Below are 23,252 nucleotides of genomic sequence, written 5' to 3'. Positions count from 1 at the left end.
CGACGACTGGACCCCAAATTTCAAACTTGGATTCATCACTCCATAATACTATTTTCCACTGATCCTCATTCCAATCTTTGTGAGCTTTAGCATATCTTAGCCTTTTCACCCTGTTCCCCTTCCGCAAAAGTGGTTTCTTGGCTGCTACCCTTCCACGAAGACCATTCCTAGCCAGGCGCCTGTTGTTACTCTAGTGTAAGCGGAGGTCACGCTAAATTTTTGCCACTTTAGCCTATGAAAGCTGTTTTCTTCTTCTTTTTTTCTATTGTTGAATACAACATACAAATTTCCTGTATTGTCTGGTTGTATTCTAATGAAGAGACTGAGAAATAATTATATATGGTCATTATACCATTGCTAAAACAACAAACCTGATGGCATCCTAAGACTTTTGCACAGTACTCTAGCTTTTACTCATTGCCCAGAAATGGAAAAGACACAAGTTATACCAGCATCCCCACAGGCATCATTAACAACCAGCACAGAAACGATTTGTGTGTGTCTCTACACACACACCCCGCCCCCTATTAAGAGACATATGCATGTGCTAGTTTTAATTGGCCAAACACAGAAAAATATAAACGAAGCTGCCTAATTCTATGCATGCTTACTCAGAATAAAGTCCCACTGAGTTCAATGAGCCTTACTCTCAGGTAAGCGCGTACACAACTACAACGACGACCACGTTATAGCACTACGTACGAATACACACACACACACGTGCGGTCCTTCGGATACAATCCACGCAAACAGCCCGAGAGGGCCCCGTACACTCCCGTGGAGCCGTTTGTGAAGAATGTCGTGGGCTACAGTAGATTCGCGAGACCGGAAGCAGAGGGGAAAGAGCTAATTCTATATTCCCCTTCAGAGTTTTGGGCGGCGAAGCGAATCCAGTTTATACGAGTACTCCATGAGGGGCGCGCCGAACCTTTTAGTCCCCCGCCACTGCCCACCCAGGGCCGAACTCCAACTGCCACAGCTCCCCCACACGCGCACAAAACCCTCTTCGCGGCCACCGAGGGCGGACTCGCACCGCGCTCGCTCGCTCGCGCGCCCGCCCGCCCCATCGCGCGCTCGTCCTGCGCCTAGTGGCCGCGCGAGCCCCTCCGCCAGCTTCTCCTCCTCGCTGACTCCTCCCTCCCCTTCCCGCTCTGTCCCAGGGCTGACATCACGCCCGGGGTTTCCATCGGACGAGGGGAGGGGGAGGAGAAGGAGGCTGTACTGAGCGGCGGCAGCGTGATGGCGGCGGCGGCCGGGAGGACTTAAAGCAACGGCGACGCGCGCCCGCTTACCTCGGGCTTTTTTTTTTTTTTTAACCCGTTCTCTTCCCCCGTCCCCTCCGCCGTCTCCCTTCCTGAGGGAGTCGGGCATCCCCCCGCTCCTTTTTCGGCCAGGCCAAGAGGGAGGGCCAGCAGCGGCTGAGGGGGAGTGAAGAGACCCAGGCAGGCCCCGGAGCGCTTCTCCGTCCTCCTGCTCGAGGCCCGGCGGCAGCGCTCTCCGCGGCTCGCGCACTCCGTGTGGCTCCTCGGGAGAGGCCCAGGCAGCCGGGCAGGCCTGGCGACGCTCAGGTAAGAGCGGCCCGGCGCCGGAGAGCGAAATAAACCGGCGAGCGAGCATTGGACAGCGCGGGTGGTGGGCAGCGCTGTCGTGACCGGCAGGCTCTGGCGCTAGCTCGCCCGGGCGCCTTGAGCAGGCCGCGGCGAGGCAAGGGCAGGGCGGAGAGAGGGAAAAGACGAGAGGGAGGGAGCCTCTGGCCCAGGCGAGTTGGAAGTCGAGACGCGGGCTCCGGCCTGGAGGAAGGAAGGAAGGAAGGGAAGGGCCTGGCCTAGGCTGTGCGCTCGCGTGGAAGCCAGACTTCAGGTGGGCGGCTTGCGAAAGGGGCTGTAAGAGTATGGGGCGAGAGGGAGGAAGAAGCGCCGCTTTTGTTCAGCCACCACCAGAACCTGTGTCTCAGGGTCCTCGCCTGCTTGCTTGCCCGGCCACCTTCCCTCCCCTTCCTTCCCCTTTTATCCTCCCTCCCTCCCGTAGAGACTCGGCCGGGCCGGGCCGGGCATGCTGCTCGCCTAGCCTTGGGTCCTCCTTTTTCAGCTTCCCCCGCCATCTCCCTTTGTTTACCAGGCGGCCGAGGAGAGGCGGTTATGAGAGGCGCAAGGAGGCTTTCGCAAGCGGGCGAGGAGGGGAAGACCGCGGCCAGCCTGAAAAGAAGCGGTGGCACGAATAATAAAAAAGGCGCCCTGCGAGGAGCGATGAGAGACACCCACCACGCTAAGGGGGAACCGGAGGGAGGGGAGAAAGCCCATTTGTTTTGGCACCCACTAAATCCACGAGGCCCGCTCCTCATTGGCTGACAGGCTGGCTATCAGGGACTGTGTGCGGTGCTTTCCTGCTGCTCTGAACAGTGGCCCCGCCTTTTGCTCGGGTTCCCTAAAACACACACACACCCGCACATAATTCAGCTGACTGACTGAGCATGTGGATAATGATCTTCGGTGCTGTGATATTCTTACGTTAGCTTGTATCGTGCCCAAATGAGTAGTAAGGGGGCTGGCTTCGTGGTCAGCAGCTGGAATTGCTCTTGTTCTTGGAACAAGCCGACCATGCTGCTCCTCGAGCCATGGGGAGCTGGCTTCATAGTGTAATCCTATTCATGTCTGTTCAGGTAACTTGAGTTCGATGGGACTTACTCCCACGTAAGTGTGTATAGGATTGCAGCCTTACCGTAGCATTCTTAAAGGGACAGTATTATAGAAATCAGAGTCAAGATCTCTTATTTGTATACTTTCTGTGGGCCAGATACTGACTAGATGAAACTCCATTTTGTTACAGCTCAGCTTTATACATATTTTCTTATAGGACATGGATTGTAATCTTAATGGGACAGGGCATGCGCCTTATACCATGTCTTACCAGTGCCAATTTATAAAATGACTAATGTATATGGCTTATGGCACATTCTGTGCAGAGTGGGATAAAAAAAGACAATAAATGAATAAATAATAAATAAGTCCCACCATGTTCAATAGGGCTTATGTCCTAGCAAATGTGTTTAGGATTGCTGTCTTACTCTCATTATTTGTAAGGTCTGTTATAGAAAAAAGGTTCAGCTTGCACCAGTGCAGCTCCTTTACTTTCTTTTGGTATTGCTGCTAATGTCTCTACTCATTAGATACATTTCAAAATACTATGGAAAGCTTTAAATTAGGCTTTCTCATATGTGAAGCTGAATTGCCTGAATAATGCTGATCCTACATCACAGGGTTGTTGTAAAGATTGATGAGAAAATTCGTTTTCAGTGTTCAGTGCCAGACTAGGACTAAGGAGACGGGGGATTAAATCCCCACTTCATGACTTTGGGCCAGTTGCTGGCTGTCAGCCTAACATACCTCACTGGATTGCTGTGAGAATAAAATTGAAGGTGGAGGAAGAAAGGCAGGATATAACTGTAGCAAATAAATAAAATCAGAATCTGATGTGCTAGCACATATCTCCAGCTAGTTTACTGTAGTGTCCACAAAGATTGTTCTTTCAAATCTTATTATTTGTCTCTTTTTTTAAGGTAATTTGGGCAAAAATCATGAACTGCTGAATGCAATAGAATAAGTTGCATGTGAAATATCTGACGTGCAAGGAAGAAGACTCTCCAGAGGACATTTTATATCCAGCTTGTAAACTGGAAGAACTTTTATTTATATTTTTATCTTTGTGAATACTTACAATGAATGGACACAGTGATGAAGAAAGCGCAAGGAACAGTAGTGGAGAATCAAGGTATGAATATTGCCTTTGGTATTTAACACTTTTCTTACACTTTTTGTGACAGTTAAGTCTTTACAAAAATAGCATTGTTTATTTTGAGGTATCAGACCAAGCACACTTATTTGCAGATTAGTTCTATTGAAACAAATTGAATTTACTTACAAATAAGAGTGCATAGGAAGAGACCTAGGCCTGCATTCTAGTAAATCCACTTATGGTGTGCCTCCAGTAGGAACAAATACCCAGATATGCATTTTTTTGTAGCAAAAGCATACTTGTAATCCAGATAACATGGAACAAACAGTCTATCACATACAGATCTGCTTATACAGGGGTAAGTAAACAACACGTTTTGTGATCCTGTCATAGGCAGGACCCTGCTCCAGTGTCGTGTTCTTCACTTCTGACCCTTGCTTTCTATCTCAGTGATATTTCATGTTCTGCTTGTGTTGCACTTATGGTTAGGGATGATAGGAAGGGATACCATCTGCAAATTTGCATGGAACAAGACATGGTTAGACATAGGGTGAGTGATGCAATCAGAGTCGCTAATTCCCCGGCTTTCCACACCTCCCTGTTCAAGATGTCTGTAATCTATGAATCAGAGCTTGGTCATTATATTCACAGATAAATAATTCTGTATGTGACCACATTCTTTTTTCATACTTGTTTTAAAAGATTGTAAGAAAGTGACAAGAAAACAACTCAGTAACATTGCTGAAAATGTAAATGGTAGGAGGTAAATGGAAACATACATTTAGCAAAGCAGTTTCAGAGAGCTTTACTCAGTGCATCCCTCAGATGCATGTTGGCCATTTACTGGCAATTTTGCTACAAACATTTTTAAATTATAGGTAAGGAAAAGTAATGTAGGAAATTACCTTAAGAATAAAGGTCAGCGTTTGTCTTCTTTACTTGCTTACTGATTTATTTTATTTATTTATTTATCATATGGCACATTTACATCGCGTTACAATAAAAACATAGAGCATAATAAATATGAAATGTAAAATATAAAATATAGACAGGAATATTACAAACGTTTGTCTAGGTATAGTTTTTTTACTTCAGTTGTCACAGCCAGGAAATCAGCAAAGTCTACATTGTAGGCTCAGTTTTGACACTCTGTCACTATATGTTGGATAGTTTGTTTTTCAGCCCCACAATCATAATTTGATGATGATGTTCTGCCCCATTTTTAAAGGGCATCTGGACATCTACCATGACCTTACTGAAAAGTACACCTACAATATGTTCACGTGCACACTTTCAGTGTGAAATAGCACATAGGAACTTCAGATCCATTTATACTTGTGGATTGCCCAGTCTTCCTGATAAAGACAAAAACTTAGGCTGCAATCCTATGCCCTATGTCTGGGAGTAAATCCCATTGAACTCAGTCTTAATTATGAGTAGACATGTATAGGATTGCTTGGTATATCTTACACAGCTTTACTTGTCTATTCATATCTAATGTGCTGTGGGGTGTCTTGAGCAGAGTTTTTACAAGCTAGATGTCAGAACTCTCCCTAGCCGGGTTGCCAACTGCAAGATTAGGCTTTCATCTGATCAGCAAGGGCTGTCATTTTTTTGTGCTTTCAAGTGATTTAAAAAAAAAAACTGGCTTAAATCCAGCGTCACACAAGCAGATTCTGCTCACTTAATAGGACTTCCCCTTGCTTTCCTGTCCCCTCGCACATCTTCCAAATCTGCTCCAAAAGGCTCTCCAACCCTGTGTGTGTGTGTAAGTAATCAAAACACTACACATATATATATTTATATATTGAAGCTTTTAGGAACATAATAACAGACCTGTTGTAGTTCAGAGTCCTGTCTGCCTTATAGCTATGTGTACTGGATGCTTCTGGGGAGCTCAGCAGCAGGGTGTGAGGCTCCTCACTATTGCCTCTTGGCAGCTGCTGTTTAGAGGCATACTGCCTCTGAACCTGAATGTTCCATTTAGCTTTCACAGCCAATTGCTGTGATAAGCCCTATCCTTCATGAATTTATCTACTCCTTTAAAACCATGTAAGGGAGCAGCCAGCACAACATCCTATGGCAGTGAATTCCATAAAGTATGTTGTATGAAGAAGTTCTTTATTTTGTATGTATTGAATCTACCACCAATCAATCTGTCTGCAGCTAAGCCTTTTATGGCTGCTACCTGTGTGCATCTTGCAGGCAAAAATTACAAATTCAGGAGAGGCCCTTCTTTTGATACCACCACCTTCAGAGATGTGTTTGGTAGAGAGAGGGCCTTCTTGGTGGCTGCTCCCAGGCTGTGGAACTTCCTGCCGAGGGAGACTAGGTTTGCTCCCTCCCTGCTGTCCATCCTCCAGCAGACAAAGACCTCTTTATTAACGCTGGTCTGTTGGTTTTTATTCTGTTATTGCTGTGTTTTTATTGTGTTATAATGTATTATTTTATTATTTTAATCAAGTTTTATTTATGATTGTAAGCTGTCTTGAGTGCCATTTTTCTTAGTAGAAAAGCGGAGTACAGATCAAATCAGTAATAAGTTATAACTGTGTCATAACACACATGTATATTTTGTATTTGGGAATTCTGTATTACAGAATTAGTGCACCACTTTGGTTTGGTTGCATCATGCAAACTCGAAGACAGTTTTAATTTGATCCTTAGCTATGCAAGAATAGACAGCTGTGTTTCAATTATGATAGCTTGGTTTATGAACAGGGGATCCCCACTTCTACTACTTGCTGAAGCAACCTGAAATCCAGAGTGAGGTTTGGCACTGCCTGCTTCTGCAGCCTGCTTGAATGTGTGGTGGAAACTACCCAGATCTGCTCCCCTATCCCAGCCTTGTTCACCTTCTGCTGGCACTAGATGTGGCAATAGATTGACCAACAATCATTTCTCAGAATGTATCTGAAAATTATTAATTATCACTTGTTTAATGTGGATACTTTTGTTTGGCTTGGATTCTATTCTGTATTAAGAGTTTTGATAAAACAAGTGTTTGTTTTTGTACTAGTGTACTTGGTGGGATTATTCATAAACCTTTTTATATTTGCCATAGAGATGGAATTCAGAACAGATTTCCAGTTGTTGGAAGCACCAGGATTGCCATGCTTCTTGGTAGATTAATAGGAAATAAATTGAAGCATTCTGAGTTTTTTTATCAAGCCATCCTTGCCTTCTGTAATGTGTGTCTGTAAATTATCAAGTCTGTCTACTTGCTTATCCTGAACCGCTTTGCTGGCTTGAGTAGGAAAGGTCTAGTCAGAAAGTGGAATATAATAGGCTGAACTTCATAGAATAGTAGGGTTGGAAGGGGATTATGAAACCATTGAGTCCAACCCCCAACTTGTCATGTCCATGAAACTCACCTGTGGGAGAGTCATCTCAAATCACCTCCCATTTGCCTTAAGTACTTTACAGGGAAATGTTACTTTAAAGCAGTTGGAGAAGGGAGCTGTCAGTATCTTTGTGACATCACCAGCCTATACTTCTGTGCAATCCCTCCTCTCACAGCTATTTGTATTCCAGTGGGAATGTGTATTGAATACCCTAAGGATAGGACAAAAGAAAAGATGAGAATAATGCAGACAGACTAGCCGGTAGATAGAGGCAAGGGAGTTGAGGGAATGGACAAAGCTGGAGCAGGAACTGGGGTTGGGGTAGGGAGGCTAGAAAAGCAAGAAGAAGCAAGAACATTAGGGGAGAAAGACTGTAGGAAGCAGGCACCAAGGGCAAGGAAGGTGAGGCAAAGCAGTTGGGAAGAGAGTAGAGAAGTTGGGTCTGGCTCTTGCTCACCCACATTATAATACGTGTTCTCCCCATTTGGTGGGCATCAGGTGGCATGATATAGTGGTTAAGAGGCTACACTATGACTCATTAAGCTCCTGGTTTGAATCTCCTCTGCCATGAATTCACAAAGAGAATGTATGTAAGTAAGCCCCTCTATCCTTACAGATTTGTAAACGTACATGTTGGTATGTGAATCACTCTGAACACTAAAGTTTGATATGAATTGTTATACAAGTGTTAAGGAATCCATACATTAACATGTTGTCACTGGACTATACTCGGGGGGGCAGGCGGGGGGAAGCTTAATTGAAACCATGAAAAAACATGAAACAAGTATAGATGTAACATTTAATTTATTAATCAGTTGGATCAATGTATTAAAATGTACTTTAATGAAGTAGCAGATGTTTCAAAACATTTTAGTACAAGTACTTATAAAAACTGCAGATGGCAAGTACCATCTTAAAATCCCTCATCTAAAAATGAAGTTTCCCACTGAACCATATTTTAGTAATATGCAAATTTAATCAAGCAATTAACCAACTAAAACTCATATGATTTATTAACTATTCAGTGACAGCCCTAGTAACATATAAGTGTGTTATTTCCAAGAAAAGGCTTATTGGTACAGGGACTCTTCTGTGTCTTCTGTTCCATATCCCCAAATTGATTCTAGATTTTGAGTTTACGTTGGAATTAAGCAAATTACAGTTTACTCCAGTTTGTGTTTGTGTGTGCGCGCATGCCTAAGACCTGTTTTAGAATGCATTAATGAAGTAGAAATCAGTTGTTCCTTTCTATTAGCATACTGTCTTTTTCCTGAGCACTGGTATAATCCAAATTAGTAGTAATGACTTCTCAACTTACATAAAATACTTTGAACCCAACCAGTTTGACTTGCAACTGATGTCCCTGGAGAGTGTTATTGTTTTCAGTGATGTTCAGTGTTACTAGCAGTCACTGTTAGTATGGCAGTACTTTAATTATCTGTAAGGTAGAATAATAAAGCTAGTTTTCAAAAGTCAGCTTCAGATCTTTAGGAGTCAAATTTATTTATTTCATTTCTATATCGCCTAATAGCCGAAGCTCTCTGGGCGGTTCACAAAAATTAAAACCACAAAGTACAACATAAAATAATACAAAATATGAAAGCTTAAAACTAAAATATGAAAGTACAACCAGAATAAAACCTACCAGCAATGCAGAGATTTAAAATACAGATTTAAAACAGCGTAACTAAAAGTCTAGAGCGCTAAAATGCTGGGAAAATAAAAAGGTTTTCACCTGGTGCCAAAAGGAGTACAGCATAGATGCCAGACGAACCTTTCCAGGGAGCTCATTCCACAGCTGGGGTGCCACAGCAGAAAAGCCCCTCTTCCTGGTAGCCAAATCTAGTCTCAGAGGTCACTGTAGGAGGTTTAATTAATTAACTTGGGAGATTTGGATAAATGTAAATTCTATAATAAGGATTATAGAAAAACACCCCCTAGGAAATTATTGTAAAGCTAAGAACAAAAGTTCTTACAGTTCTTAATGTGTTAGTATGGCATACTTCTTACATTGAAAATAATAAGTAGCCTCTGATGAATCAGCTAACTTAATGTGCATTTATTTGATTGAGTTCTGCTTTGGTGCAGTAGAGATTTTAACTTGAGGTTATTGCCTCTTAATTCTGTTCAGTAGTGTAATCTAAGATGTACAACTATTTCATCTAAAAAACTAATGCCTTCACTGTATCAACTTCCACTATTTTGCTAACAACGTAAAATAGAATTTTACATAGTTTAGTGCAGGGGTGAGCTGAAGGTAAATAGGGATCTACCAGTAGATCTCTGGGTGATTTTCAATAATGAGCAAAGATCTCCAACTCCAGTTGTTTAACGATAGCATCTCTGATCAGTAGTAAATCAGATGTAGGTTTGTGTATGCAAGTTACTCCATTGTGTGGTTCATGGAGTTCAGTATGTGCATCTGGCTCCAGTTAATGGACCCTGGGGTTTTAGTAAAAATCATAGTAGATCTGCAGTGCTGAAATCTGCTCTTCTCTGGTGTAGTATGTAAATTTGCTAGGTCTTTGGAGGGGCAACGAAGTGACTCTTCTTATTTAGAGAAGACTATGGATGCATGCTTTCAACATGACTTTCAAATGCAGACTACATTGTACATCTGGATCCTGGGGAACAGCAATAGTCATTTTTATCAATCTACCTTTGGTGGTAATCGTTGGATTAGATGGTTTATAAATGGAATGGGCTCATCTTCACTTCTCTGCAGACCTCCCGATACCTATGAGTATCTCTGATAAAAGCAGTACAGTCTCATATTGTCTGCCATGGTAGTTATATAGTTTTTGCTTCTATGACTGATCTGTGGCACAAATTATTTTAATTGGTTGTATAAGTATGCCTCTTTATGTACCTTTTCCAGCTCTGTATTATAATTTTTAGATATGGCAACCAGAACTGTATACAGTATTCCAAGTGGTCACACCATCAATTTGTGTAAGGCACTAGAATATTGACAATTTTATTTTCTATCCCTTTTCTAAAGATCTCTAGCATAGCATTTGCCTTTTTTTTGCAGCTGCTGCACGTTGGATCAATGTTTTCATTAAGCTATCCACAGGCCTTCACCATAGGGCTAAATTCTGTACTTGTTTGAGTTTATAGGTTCATTCAATTGCCTGAATCTGACTACCCAAGTGCCATTATAGTGTTTTTGCTTTTTCAAGAATTATGTAACCATCTGTAGAAGAATAACTGCCTGGATGGCTCTGGTTTGTTGTACTGCAAGTCAGCTGAGTGTTGGTGAAAGTTGTATGTAGTACAGCTTGAACTGTTTCTGGTCAATAGAAAAATCCTACAGCTTTCAAGAGCATACATTTCTTCAACGTGATTCAAAAATTGGGGGAAGATTTCCTGGTAGAGCAGTATCTTTCAGATTATACCATATTCACAAATAAAATTGAAGTATGGGGAGGAGGGTGGAAATAATACTGACAGGTAGTAGCTATTTCATAACAAAATTACTGGAAAGTAAAGCTTGCTTGATGAGGTTTGACATATTCTCCTTGGGCAATAACATGGAATGCTGCTGAAAACATTAACTTGAATGAGTTTCAGGAATTGGGTCTGAAGCAGTTCTTATAGTATTATGATTTAAAACCTTACTAATAACTTAATAAAGTGGCAATGTCAAAATATATCAAATTTTTTAAAAATGATATGTGTTCTGTTTTTAAGTTTGTAGGCAATTTATTTCTATATTAGCAGACACTCAACTGCCAGTAAACAGTCTGCCTAAGCCTGTCAAGCAGAAGTTTATTATTGCACCAGTTGATAAAATAACACACAAGAATAATAAAACAAGGTTTCTGGAAATATATCTAAGTAGTTTGTGACTTGTTTGTGTGGATTAATTAAAAGGGCACAGGAATGTCTTTTTAGTTAAGATAAAACACTTATTGAGGTAATAACTTGAAACTTGGCATCCATGATCTACAGGAGAAAGTCTACAATTGTGAAAATCTTCAAACCAATCCTTTAATAATTGCCTCAGTTACAGCAAGTAAAAAATGCTGAAAATTGACACATTTACCCATTTTACTCCAATTTGTGGTGTGATATTTAAAAAAAAATGGTTAAAACTATTGATGTGCTTTATTCAGGTTTGTCGAGGAGAAATGGTTCAAAGGTGAAGTTCTGAGAAGCAGTTTAGAGGTTATGAAAGTTTTTCTGCCCCATGAAAGCCTTTGGCAACAAGTGCTGGCAGAGTTATTTTGTGCATGTTCAGTTTCATTCTGAAGCTAGAATGCTGCCAGTACTCCAATGTTTTTATAGGGATTCTATATTGAAATCTACTGTATTCTTTGTGCAATGCCTATTTCTTTAGTTATGAAATCTGACCTCACTAGGCCAGAGTATATGTTACTACACAGATTGGGACCGGGGGGGGGGGGGGAGGTAGGGGAACATTAATACTTTGCTTCCCTGCTGTGATCCCAATCTGGATCAGCCCCCTAAGCCTCTAATTTCCAAAAAGGCATCCAATTGTAACATAAATTGCAGGCACAAGTTAAAGGGTTATAGTCCTTACCTCCCACTGTAGGGGCCTGGTCCATATTGAGTCCCATACACTTATTTTTGAAAAAAGAAGAAAAACACTAGCTATATCTTTAAAGTAACATGTAGTTTGACCATCGGAGAATTGCAGCAGAGGGTGGGGCTATGCACAGGTGAAGGAAGCAAAAGAATCATACCACCTTTCTACAGTGCAACACAAGGGCCCCAATCCTTGTTCTTTCTTTCTGTGTTGTGGGAGATGGTGTCTCATGCTAGGCGTATTTACACATTACACTGAATGTGCACTCACACTTTATATAGATTCTCTGGTGCTAGATTCTCACAATGAGCTGAATGATCTTACATAGAGTATGAACACTCATTTAGTGTATTGTGTGACTAGCCCCAGTGTGAGATCTCATTGTTGCACTTTCAGGCATTGGATTGTTCAGAGAACTGTAACCGCATTCTGCCAAAAACTGTTACAGTTTCTCTTCAGATCTTCCTGATCAACATGGGGAGAGGTTGGGCATGGAGCCAGCACATATGTTCCTGTTTCCTATCTATACTTAAGATTTTTAAACTCCTGAATAAGGCTTGTGTCCAGTCCGAATGCATCCATCCCTGCTTTGTACACAGGTACCTGAATCCTACTTAATCCATGGTACAGATGATGCATACAGTTGAACCTGGGTTGAATGAATGCACGTATACTTGTGTTAATTGCTGAACTCATGTTCACTTTCAGGGTGATCATATGGACTTCTGACTTGTCTCCCCCGAAAACCCAGAGAAAAAACCCTAAAACATATCATTGGTTCTTTCTCTGGCTTGGGGGGGCGCAGGAAGAGAGAAGCTAGAAGTCTGAATTTGGATGCTGTGCTAAACAACCGAGGGACAAAATGGGAGTGATCGGGCAGCAACAACAAGCACACTGCCTTGCTTACAACAGTCCACAATTTTAAAAGATTGTGGGTTGTTGTGACATGCAAACTGGGCCGTTGTGGCTTCCCCCCATGAAACCATGGTTTAGCATTATATGTATTCTCAGCCAGTGTCCTCTACTGCTTCTTTATTGTAATAATGATGGTTTGGGTGGGGTTGTATTTGTATTTTATGTGTTTGTATTTTTCTTTTTGTCAGCTGTCTTGTACACTTCAATAAGAAAGGTGGGATATAAATGTTTTAAAGAAAGGTTTTTTTAATAAATGTTAGCAACATGCTTTTCCTGTATTTCTTCTGAGACCTGTTTCTGCAGAGTTCCCATCGCTAAAGTTTCCACTTGTATGCTCTCATAGTATGAAGCCAGTAATATAGCCACCTGACATGGGTTCTAAACAGCTGTGTTGGTATTGTAAAACTCTCCACCCAGCACATTTGGACCAATAGGATTTTGCTGTATATAAAGCTGCTTCTTCCAAGCTGCTACCTTTCAGATGCGTACAACTCCGAGCAAACAAGAGCTAAGTTGTTTGACTGTATTAGTTAAATTGAAGAAATTGTAGCCTGTGACCTGATAATTGTATACTTGTCTATATATATTTTAACTTGCATGGGTCTAAACAACCGTAATAAAGAGTATTTGATTTGAACTCCCAGCGTTCCTGACCATTAGCCATGTTGGCTGGGGCTGATAGGAGTTGAAGTCCAAAACACCTGGACTGCACCAGATTGGGAAAGGCTGTTTTAGAATAATGGGATTAGTTTTCCTTTGACGTGGTTTTGTAGAAACAGCTTGTATTACAACCACATTCTATTACTATAGGAAAATATCCTTTAAAAATATCTCTGTGCGTTCTTGTTACAATACTTCATGGAATAAGAATGTTGTTTTGTTTTACATTATGAAACTGGCTTGCGGGGGCAGGAAAGCAGAGAATCTACAAATGTAAGATTCTCAGTACTTCCAGTTTCTTAACAATTTAATTATTTGATTATTTTTTCTTGAAATAAAAAAGAAAGAAAATAAAGGCAATCTAGAGCAAATTGGTCCAGAGTGTGAAAGTGTTTAATATCAAATGGACACTTAACTTTGAGAAAAGTAACAATGAATCTTTTGGACACATCATAATCCTGATGTTATTTTTCCCTTTTTAAAAAAGATGAAATATTTAGTATAAACACTTATAGTATTACATTTTAATAGTTGTATTTTAGTTTTCTACAATGCACAGAATACCTTTAGCATCTCCACGTAAAACATCGTACAGTAAGTAAATATACTATTACAGAACAATTTTGGTAATTTCTTAGGGGGGAAATTGCTTAAGTTGGGGTCAATACATTTTGGCTTGGCTTATTAGCCAGCCATTATTTATGTTGACACTGCTCCCCCCTCCCCCCAAACAAGTGCCAGAAGGCTGGAGGGTTAGGATGGGTCTTTTTTCACCTCATATGGGCTTTGAAGACGTTTCAAGGCTCTCACTGAGAGAAGAAACAGACCTACTTTATCCTTCTCCAAAGTTCTGTGTGAGGTGAAACAAAATACATTGTCCCTCCCACAACTCCTCTATTTTGTGCCAGAGTTGGGGGGACTCGATATTCTCTGTCTTTGACCCCTTTCTTCTGCAAAATCCAGCCCTAAGGAAATGGTCCTTTTCCCTCCCAAATGCTGTCTGCATTGGAAGGTTAATGTCTGCAGGAGGTAGCTAGCTCTACTTGTGTAGGCTCTCTATCCGATTTAGAACCCTGATTTTATAGAACCATAGAATGGAAGGGGCATATAAGACCATCAAGTCCAGTCCCCTGCTCATTGGGGAGTCAAGTCCAACCCCCGCTCAGTTTTCCAACATTGTAAATCACATGGGGCACCTGTACAAGTAGAGCCAGCTCCCCACTGCAGATGTTCAACCCCAACACATAGAGAGGGTTGTTGAGATGGGCATCAAGAACACTGTGTGGTAGTGTGGCCCATGGGCTCGGCTCTGCTCTCCCTCTCATGCGATTCTAATCGCATTGGGGGTAAACTAATGAATACAGATATTGTGTACCAGCAGTGTATCCTATACTGTGTGAGAGAGATGCATGCCTTTTCTTCATTACCTGTACCTGCTTCAGGGAACTATGGCTCCTAATCACATGTAACAATAATGAAAAGATCCCTCCCAACATTACTGAGTACAATATGGTATACATTCCATAACTGTAGTGATTCTAGTACTGATACAGTAATATCAGTTCTTCAACATGCAATCTTTATGACAAAATTTGTAACAAAGGTGTAAAACCTGAAGGCAGCCTTCCCATACCTGATGCCCTCCAGATGTGCTGGGGCTGATGTAGTGGTCCAGCATCTTTGGAGAACACCAGGCTTGGGAAGGCTGCATTAAGGCTAGGGATGAGAAATTCGTTTTGGTTAGTTTTTGATCAGGATTTACCCAATTCACACTTTTCCGATCGAACACAAACTCAGATACAATCTGCGGTTGCAAGCTCGGAAATGTATGGACTTCAGTGTCATTCGGGGACCAAAAAAAAGTCATGAAAAAATGCATCTTTTTGAAAAATGCGCACAGGCACTTTAATCAATGGGAGAAGGATATGTACATTTCAAAGAAGTATGCATCAGTTGTGCACATTTGGAAAATACGCATGAAAATATGCACAGATTTTCACATGAAAAGAAAACTTGCAATTTGATACGGACTTGAGTTGGAATGAGCTTTGAGATGGAATTCGGCAAGCTTGAGTTTTGCTGATTCACGCATCCCTAACTAAAGCATGTCTGTTTTTAAGCATGTGATAGAAGCATATGTTAAATGTTGCTTGTCATTAAGAGAACCTTATTAAATAGTTATCAATTCTAAAGAATGAGGATTATTAAATCCTTTAGTTTCACAGTTTCTGGTTCCATGCCACCTTCTTTTTGATGAAGAGGCGAAGATTTAAAGGATAAGGTGGTGTGTCTCCCTCCGCCCCCGACTAGAACATTTATATATTTCTGAGTGTGTTCATGCTTTACATTATGAATGTGAAAGCAGCATAAATTTATATCATAAGCATGGGATGGGTATTTTAGCTGCTGTTTTATGAAAAGTCAGAACAGTTTTGAACAAACATAATTTGCAAATCAATGCATCCAGTCAAGTGTTTTGATTTATATTTGCACTTAAATCAGTCTTGCCAAAGTGCATTTAGAATACATTAGCCTGAACTTTAGAACAGCCCTTTAAATAGGCCCACAAAATTTACCAGCCTGCATGGTAACACAGGGTACTACACCAATGGCTAGGAAAATAAATGAACTTCTAAACAAGAAGGCTGGTGGAGGAGGGACAGATCACCCTGGCTTCCCTCTGTGTTTCTGTGCTTTCCATGGAGGAAGAGACTTCCTTCCTCTGTGGGTAGCATGGAAACCAAGTGGGCTGTTAAGGGGAAATGGAGCAGTCAGTCCCTCTGCTGCCAGCCCATTCACTAACTTACATGGAATTCTGTGTGCTTGCCTATGACTACCAGGTGAGTTGTTAAATACAAGGCTGGTTTGAAGTACATTGGCCCAGTTTGCATGATCAAAACAAGCCACTGTGGCTTGTTTAAAGTGGCATCATGTGCTGGGCGCCATTAGCTTAATTACTCACCTTGGCATGACTTGTCATATCCAAACCTGGGTGGCTTGGCTTTCTTGTGGGGATTACAACCCTCATGGCCTATTGGGTTGAGGGATGTTTCCCCGTCAAACAAGCCATGCTGCCTGGGTTCAGACAACATAACAAGCCATGTCTAGGTAGATAATTAGGCCAGTGGGGCCAAGCACGCACCACTGATTTAAACAAGCCACAGTGGCTTGTTTGATCGTACAAGCCGGCCCATTTTGTCTCTGTGTTGGATGGGGCTGCTTGTGTATAAATGTAAGCAAAAGCATGTAACTGCATGTCCACAGCTCTAATTCATGTGGTAAAATTTTGATGGATTAGAATCACAATTTCTAAAGTTTGAGGAAGTGGAATGAGGAAGCATTAGCATTCCTTGGTCCAGCATGATATGCTCAGTTGCTTCTATTCTGTACCTTATCCTGTGCTCTAAGTTCAAAAAGCGTATTCTAGGCTCCTAGATCTATTAACACTCATTTGAGAGATTTATGGGGGAGAGCCCCAGTTTGCAGATGTAAGCATTACTGGAAAGACTGAAAATGAGCTGGACATCATGTTGAGCCAATACTGCCTAAAAGCTAACACAAAGGGGTTTTTAAATGATGAATGAACAGCTGGATTAGTCTTTGATAACATTTACTCTTTAACTTGTAATTGCAGCCAATCAGATGATGATTCTGGTTCAGCATCAGGTTCTGGATCTGGTTCAAGTTCTGGAAGCAGTAGCGATGGAAGTAGCAGCCAGTCAGGAAGCAGTGATTCAGACTCTGGGTCAGAGTCTGGCAGTCAATCAGAATCAGAGTCTGATACGTCAAAGGAAAAGAAAGTCCAAGCCAAACCTCCAAAAGTTGATGGAGCTGAGGTAAAATGAACTCTTATATATAATTGATTCCATGTATTTATCCAATTATTATGTATAATTGACTGTATTTAAAATTGATATTAATTAGGCAGCTGCATAAATAGTTGAAATTCTAAAACAGTTTTGTAGTAGGAGACATTGGAAATGCTGATAGAAGTATCAGATAGCAGCACTCTATTGCTGCTAAACTTTCACCTCACCAGGACACTCCCAGTATATATAACCAGTTGAATCTAATCTCTGTCTGCAATATCTAGCATTTTGCCTCTCTTCAGGATACATCTTTCCATTTCACTACTCCTTACTAAGTAAAAAATCAACTTAAACTTTTTGTGTTCCCTGATTGTTGGAGAGGGACATATTTTAAAAATTACTGATAAAAGTTGGGAAGGGGGTACATGGACAGCCATAACTCCTTTATAGCATGATAAATATGCCTGCATGAATAAGCCTTATATTAAACATTTCCAGTGTTGCTTTGAAACAATGGAGGTTTTTTGTTTAAAAGAAATGTTTCAAGTACTTTTAAAACTATGTCTACAGAATCAAATCATTTCTCTTTACTTGTATTTAGCAACTGATGAATAAAAGCTACTCTCTTTTAAGTTGAGAAAGAAACTTTAAAAATTGAAGAATTGTGTCTAGGTGTGCCACAAAAAGGCAGCTTTAACCTAATGGAATGCATTTTTAATGGTGGATTGATTTCATTGGCGTATCAGTAAAACTAGCTGTTTTAGCTGTAGCATCAAGTTTTATTCATTTCGAGATATATACACACTTATTGTCATGCACTTTTAGTTGGAGTGGGTTGAATATGCTGTAGCAGATACTCTTGCAGATACTTGAGCTTTTCAGTATCTGCTTCAAAAACAATGCATGTGTCTATTAAGCTTTTGAATCTAGGGTGGCATTAGGACCTCCACTGTAGTATGCCTGGTGACACTGCAGAGTGCTTAAGGAGGTCTTTGGAATATGCAAGATAATGTTGTTTAGGATTAAAATAGAAGGATTCTTTGTGTGTGGAGAATGAAAGGAAGGTAAGTAAATGTTAAGGTTATGTTCATTCATTTTTTTTAAAGCTAGCCTTGTGAATAAAATCAGAACAGAGGTTAGGATAACATTACTTAAAACCTGGAGCAAATTACTGCTTGTGAAACTTATGGACTTAGCTAATTTAGATGTGTACTAAATTGCTTGTATTTTGTATGGTAACATTGTGTTTTATTTGAATTCCCCTTCAGTTTTGGAAATCAAACCCAAGTATTCTGGCTGTACAGAGATCTGCAATGCTTAGAAAACAGCAGCAGCAGTCAAAAACAGCATCCTCAAACAGTGGCTCAGAACAGGTAATAATTATGTGTGAATGTTTTAAATCTAAACATAGGGGTTTTTTTACTGGCCAGTACATTAAAAGAAAAAAATGGAGTCAGATTCTCCTAAGAGTAAAGTTATAGTTCAAATCAGTGTCTTGTGCACCTAAATAGATGCCAACTGTTTCCTTTCTTGGGACCAGTACAGTCGCTCTTAAGATTGCACAGCATAGCTGTCAGTATTCACGAGATTCTAATGTACATTTATATGTCCCTTTCCTTACAACAGGGATGACAAAACCAAAGGGGATGACAGGCCAGACTCCCCATCTAAGAGATACCCATGGGCCACATTTAGCTTCCAGAAAAAATACATTTTTAATGAGAGGGAGCCAGCGGTAGGACCAGTTGTTGGCTTTTAAAATAACCCGTGCCATGCAACCTTAATATGCCAATCTTCTTCATCTTACCCACCAAAATCCCTTCACCTCCACCAGCAATCCCCCAAATCATCAGGCTCCCTCTTCCTCCTGGCCCTGAGCATCTTACCATCTAATTATCTTCTCATATGCCATTGCTTGACTACCAAAATGCTCTCAGTGCCTAAACTGCTGCTCTTCCCCTATCATGCCCTATTAAACGTTCTTGTTACCTAGGTTTCTTTCTCCACTAACCTTTTAGAGACTACCATACCTTTTCCTCTGGAATGCAAATACTGACAAATTGCAGATTACACTATATCTGTTAGCACTGCTAATTAAAATAGAGTTTTGGGGGAGGCGGAGTAGGCTGATACTATGGTATACAGTAGCAGCCAAAGGTAGGCCAGTCCCTTCCTAGCCCTGAAGGTGGTTCATTAATTTATGTGTAATGTGGTGGGTTGCTTTGAGCCACATTTGTTGTTTTTCATTCATTAAGTCGTGTCCGACTCTTCGTGACCCCATGGACCATAGCACGCCAGGCGTTCCTGTCCTCCGCTCTCTCCCGGAGTGTGCTCAAGTTCATATTCATTGCATTGGTGATGCTATCTAGCCATCTCATCCTCTGCCGTCCCCTTCTCCTTTTGCCTTCAGTCTTTCCCAGCATCAGGGTCTTTTCCAGTGACTCTTCTCTTCGCATTAGGTGGCCAAAATATTTGAGCTTCAGTATCTGTCCTTCCAATGAGCAGTCAGGGTTGATTTCCTTTAGGATGGACTGATTTGACCTCCTTGCAGTCCAGGGGACTCGTAAGAGTCTTCTCCAGCACCACAGTTCGAAAGCATCAATTCTTCGGCACTCAGCCTTTCTTATAGTCCAGCTCTCACAGCCATACATTACTACTGGGAAAACTATAGCTTTGATTAGACGGACCTTTGTCGGCAAAGTGATGTCTCTGCTTCTTACTATGCTGTCTAGGTTTGCCATAGCTTTCCTCCCAAGGAGCAAGCGTCTTTTAATTTCATGGCGACAGTCACCGTCTGTGGTGATCATGGAGCCCAAGAAAGTAAAACCTGTCACTGCTTCCATTTCTTCCCCTTCTATATGCCAGGAAGTGATGGGGCCAGATGCCATGATCTTCGTTTTTTTAATGTTGAGTTTCAAACCAGCTTTTGCACTCTCCAATTTCACCCTCAACAAGAGGCTCTTGAGATCCTCTTCGCTTTCTGCCATTAGGGTGGTATCGTCTGCGTATTTGAGGTTGTTGATAATTCTCCCGGCAATCTTAATTCTGACCTGTGATTCATCCAACCCAGCGTTTCTCATGATGTACTCTGCATATAAATTAAATAAGCAAGGCAACAATATACAGCCTTGTCGTACTCCTTTCCCAATTTTGAACCAATCGGTTGTTCCATGTCTGGTTCTTACTGTTGCTTCTTGACCCTCGTAAAGGTTTCTCAGGAGACAGGTAAGGTGGTCTGATACTCCCATCTCTTTAAGAATTTGCCACAGTTTGTTGTGATCCACACAATCAAAGGCTTTAGCATAGTCAATGAAGCAGAAATAGACGTTTTTCTGGAATTCTCTTGCTTTCTCCATGATCCAGTGAATGTTGGCGATTTGATCTGGTTACTCTGCCTCTTCGAAACGTCGCTTGTACTTCCGGTAGTTCTCAGTTCACATGCTGCTGAAGCCTAGCTTGTAGGATTTTGAGCATAACCTTGCTGGTATGTGAAATGAGCGCAATTGTGCAGTAGTTTGAACACTCTTTGGCATTGCCCTTCTTTGGAATTGGAATGTAAACTGACCTTTTCCAGTCTTGTGGCCACTGTTGAGTGTTCCAAATTTGTTGGCATATTGAGTGCAGCACTTTAACAGCATCATCTTTTAGGATTTTAAGTAGCTCGGCTGGAATACTGTCATCTCTGCTAGCTTTGTTGTTAGGAATGCTTCCTAAGGCCCACTTGACTTCACTCTCGAGGATGTCCGGCTCAAGTTCAGTGACCGCACTATCATGGCTATCAGGGACATTCAGATCTTTCCTGTATAGTTCTTCTGTGTATTCTTTCCACCTCTTCTTCATCTCATCTGCTTCTGTTAGGTCCCTGCCTTCTTTGTCCTTTATCATGCCCGTCTTTGCACAAAACGTTCCCTTGAGATCTCCGATTTTCTTGAAGAGATCTCTAGTCTTTCCCACTCTGTTGTTTTCCTCGATTTCTTTGCATTGTTCATTTAAGAAGGCCTTCTTGTCTCTCCTTGTTATTCTCTGGAACCCTGCATTCAGTTGGATATATCTTCCCCTTTCTCCCTTGCTTTTCGCTTCCCTTCTTTCCTCAGCTACTTGTAAAGCCTCATCAGACAGCCACTTGGCTTTCTTGCATTTCTTTTTCTTTGGGATGGATTTAGTTGCTGCCTCCTGAACAATGTTACAGACCTCCGTCCATAGTTCCTCAGGCATTCTGTCTATCAGGTCTAATCCCTGAAATCTATTCGTCACTTCCACTGTATATTCATAAGGGATATGATTTAGGTCATACCTGAATGATTTAGTGGTTTTCCCTACGTTCTTCAATTTCAGCCGAAATTTTGCAATAAGAAGCTCATGATCTGAGCCACAGTCAGCTCCAGGTCTTGTTTTTACTGACTGTGTAGAGCTTCTCCATCTTTGGCTGCAAAGGACATAATCAATCTGATTTTGATATTGACCATCTGGTGATGTCCATTTGTCTCTAAAAGCTTGATAAGACCCCTGGACCATATGTTTGACAGCAGTGACATAATAGCATTAAATAAGTATGGAAACCATAGTCACTACCTCTTTGTTGCTAATGATTTCATACTTGTAACAATTCTGTAACTTCAGTCTACCAGTATGCCAGTTCTCTCTTGTGATACAACTTCCACCACCCACTCAACTATGCCGTCTTTCCTATAAACTCCATTCTGCATGTCTTTATTTTTTTGCTTCTGCTTTGTGTTTCCTTTTTCACATTCTCTCTATAAATCTTCTAATAAATCATATCATATGCCTTTAAAAGAAGTAGATCCTCATGGCATGGAGTAGTCTGCCCCACTTACCAGACTTATCCTCCATTGGTGCAGTTGTTAGTTCGGTGCTGCCTACCCACTTGAGATGAGTAACCTGCTAGTCATAAAGAGAATCCTTACTGTGTTAACAAGAGAGGCTGTGGGAGATGTAGCAGTAGCCAGTAACTTCTGTGTTGCATTTACAAAAAATATTAACATATGTAATTATTGTTCATATATGTAGCAATCACTTCAGCTTTCATTAGGAAAACAATACAGCATTAAATATGAAATAATTTATGTACATTGATTCATTAAGGCTGCAATCTTGTACATACTTGAGAACTCAGTAGAACTTATTTCTTATTAGATGTGTTTAGGATTGCACGATAAGAATAGTTCCAATTTGTGGAATTAAACAATTTTAGTCTCTAAGAATTTCTTCATAATTTTAGATGTAAGTGCAAAATACTTGATTTTAATGACTTGCCAGCAGTTTCTAGGATAATAGCATGTTTCAGAAGGAAACTGTTCACTTTCAAGTAAAGCAGTTGATTCTGTTACAATTTTTGCAAAAAAAAGAAAGAACGATCCTATTTTTTTAAGGCCAAGATGAAGAAAACAGCAGCTTACATAACTATCATGTTCTACTTCCATCTTTCATATATAGATAGATATGTGCATTCTAAATCATATCAGGACTGCTATGACTATATTGCAAACACCTTTAGGTGTGGGGAAGTTTCAGTGTTGAAATGGAATTGCAGTGTCTTAAGAGTAGAATATGGGTCCCAAACCAGTCAGTACATTTGGAATGTCTCCAAGGTCCTCTTTCTTGGAAATAAAAATCAAGCAGCATTGGAAGCCGGCACTTTTCTTTGCAGCATGCCAGCCTCTCCATTAGTTTTTTTGTAAATTAAAATTATATTTTTTTGTATTTAAAAATCAGGAGGGGCATGGACCCAAGGGAGGTGTCTGTGGGCTCACTGGGCCCATGTACATCATATTGGGGACCCCAGGAGTAGGACCATTTGTTGACATCCTAATGGACCTTATATTTTGTCTTTCTTTGTAGGACACATCAAGTAGCGAAGACTCTGCAGATGACTCATCCAGTGAAATCAAGAGGAAGAAACATAAAGAGTAGGAAATTAAGTGTTAAATTAAAAATGCTATTTTGAAAGATCTACCTCATAAATCTTAGTTGACCTACTTAATGCCTGCTCTTGTTTCAAGTTACTTTACTTGCTTAGTATCCAAGAAGTAATATGTTTGTTCATCTATATACTTGTTTACAATTGTTTATTTATTACCTGTATAGAGGCATATCAGAATTCGCATACTGAAGATCTTTGCAAGGACACATTCTAATTACAGAAAATCAGGAAACTACAACGGTATTAGAAGTGCACTTGGCTAGGAAGCAATCATTTTCAGCAAGTTTAAGGACACGAAG

General features: G+C 41.0%; 1 protein-coding gene across 2 annotated transcripts in view; it reads left to right on the top strand.

Annotated features, from left to right (window-relative positions):
* Positions 1–1,218: 1,218 nt before the first annotated feature.
* CHD1 (chromodomain helicase DNA binding protein 1) overlaps positions 1,219–23,252 on the top strand; it is an 82,545-nt gene continuing 60,511 nt past the window's right edge. For both annotated transcript variants that reach the window (XM_084833800.1, XM_084833799.1), the window contains exons 1-5: positions 1,219–1,568; positions 3,557–3,768; positions 16,838–17,039; positions 18,281–18,385; positions 22,872–22,939. In XM_084833800.1, coding sequence (XP_084689926.1) covers positions 3,716–3,768; positions 16,838–17,039; positions 18,281–18,385; positions 22,872–22,939 — 428 coding nt within the window. In that variant the 5' untranslated portion in view covers positions 1,219–1,568; positions 3,557–3,715. The remainder of the gene's footprint in view (positions 1,569–3,556; positions 3,769–16,837; positions 17,040–18,280; positions 18,386–22,871; positions 22,940–23,252) is intronic.

Source organism: Heloderma suspectum, chromosome 2 (assembly GCF_057233095.1).
Source record: "Heloderma suspectum isolate Gila_16-S chromosome 2, 16-S_ref, whole genome shotgun sequence".
Classification (NCBI taxonomy): Eukaryota; Metazoa; Chordata; class Lepidosauria; order Squamata; family Helodermatidae; genus Heloderma; species Heloderma suspectum.
The sequence above is the reverse complement of the archived record's forward strand: the minus strand, read 5'-3'. Positions and strand labels throughout refer to the sequence as shown.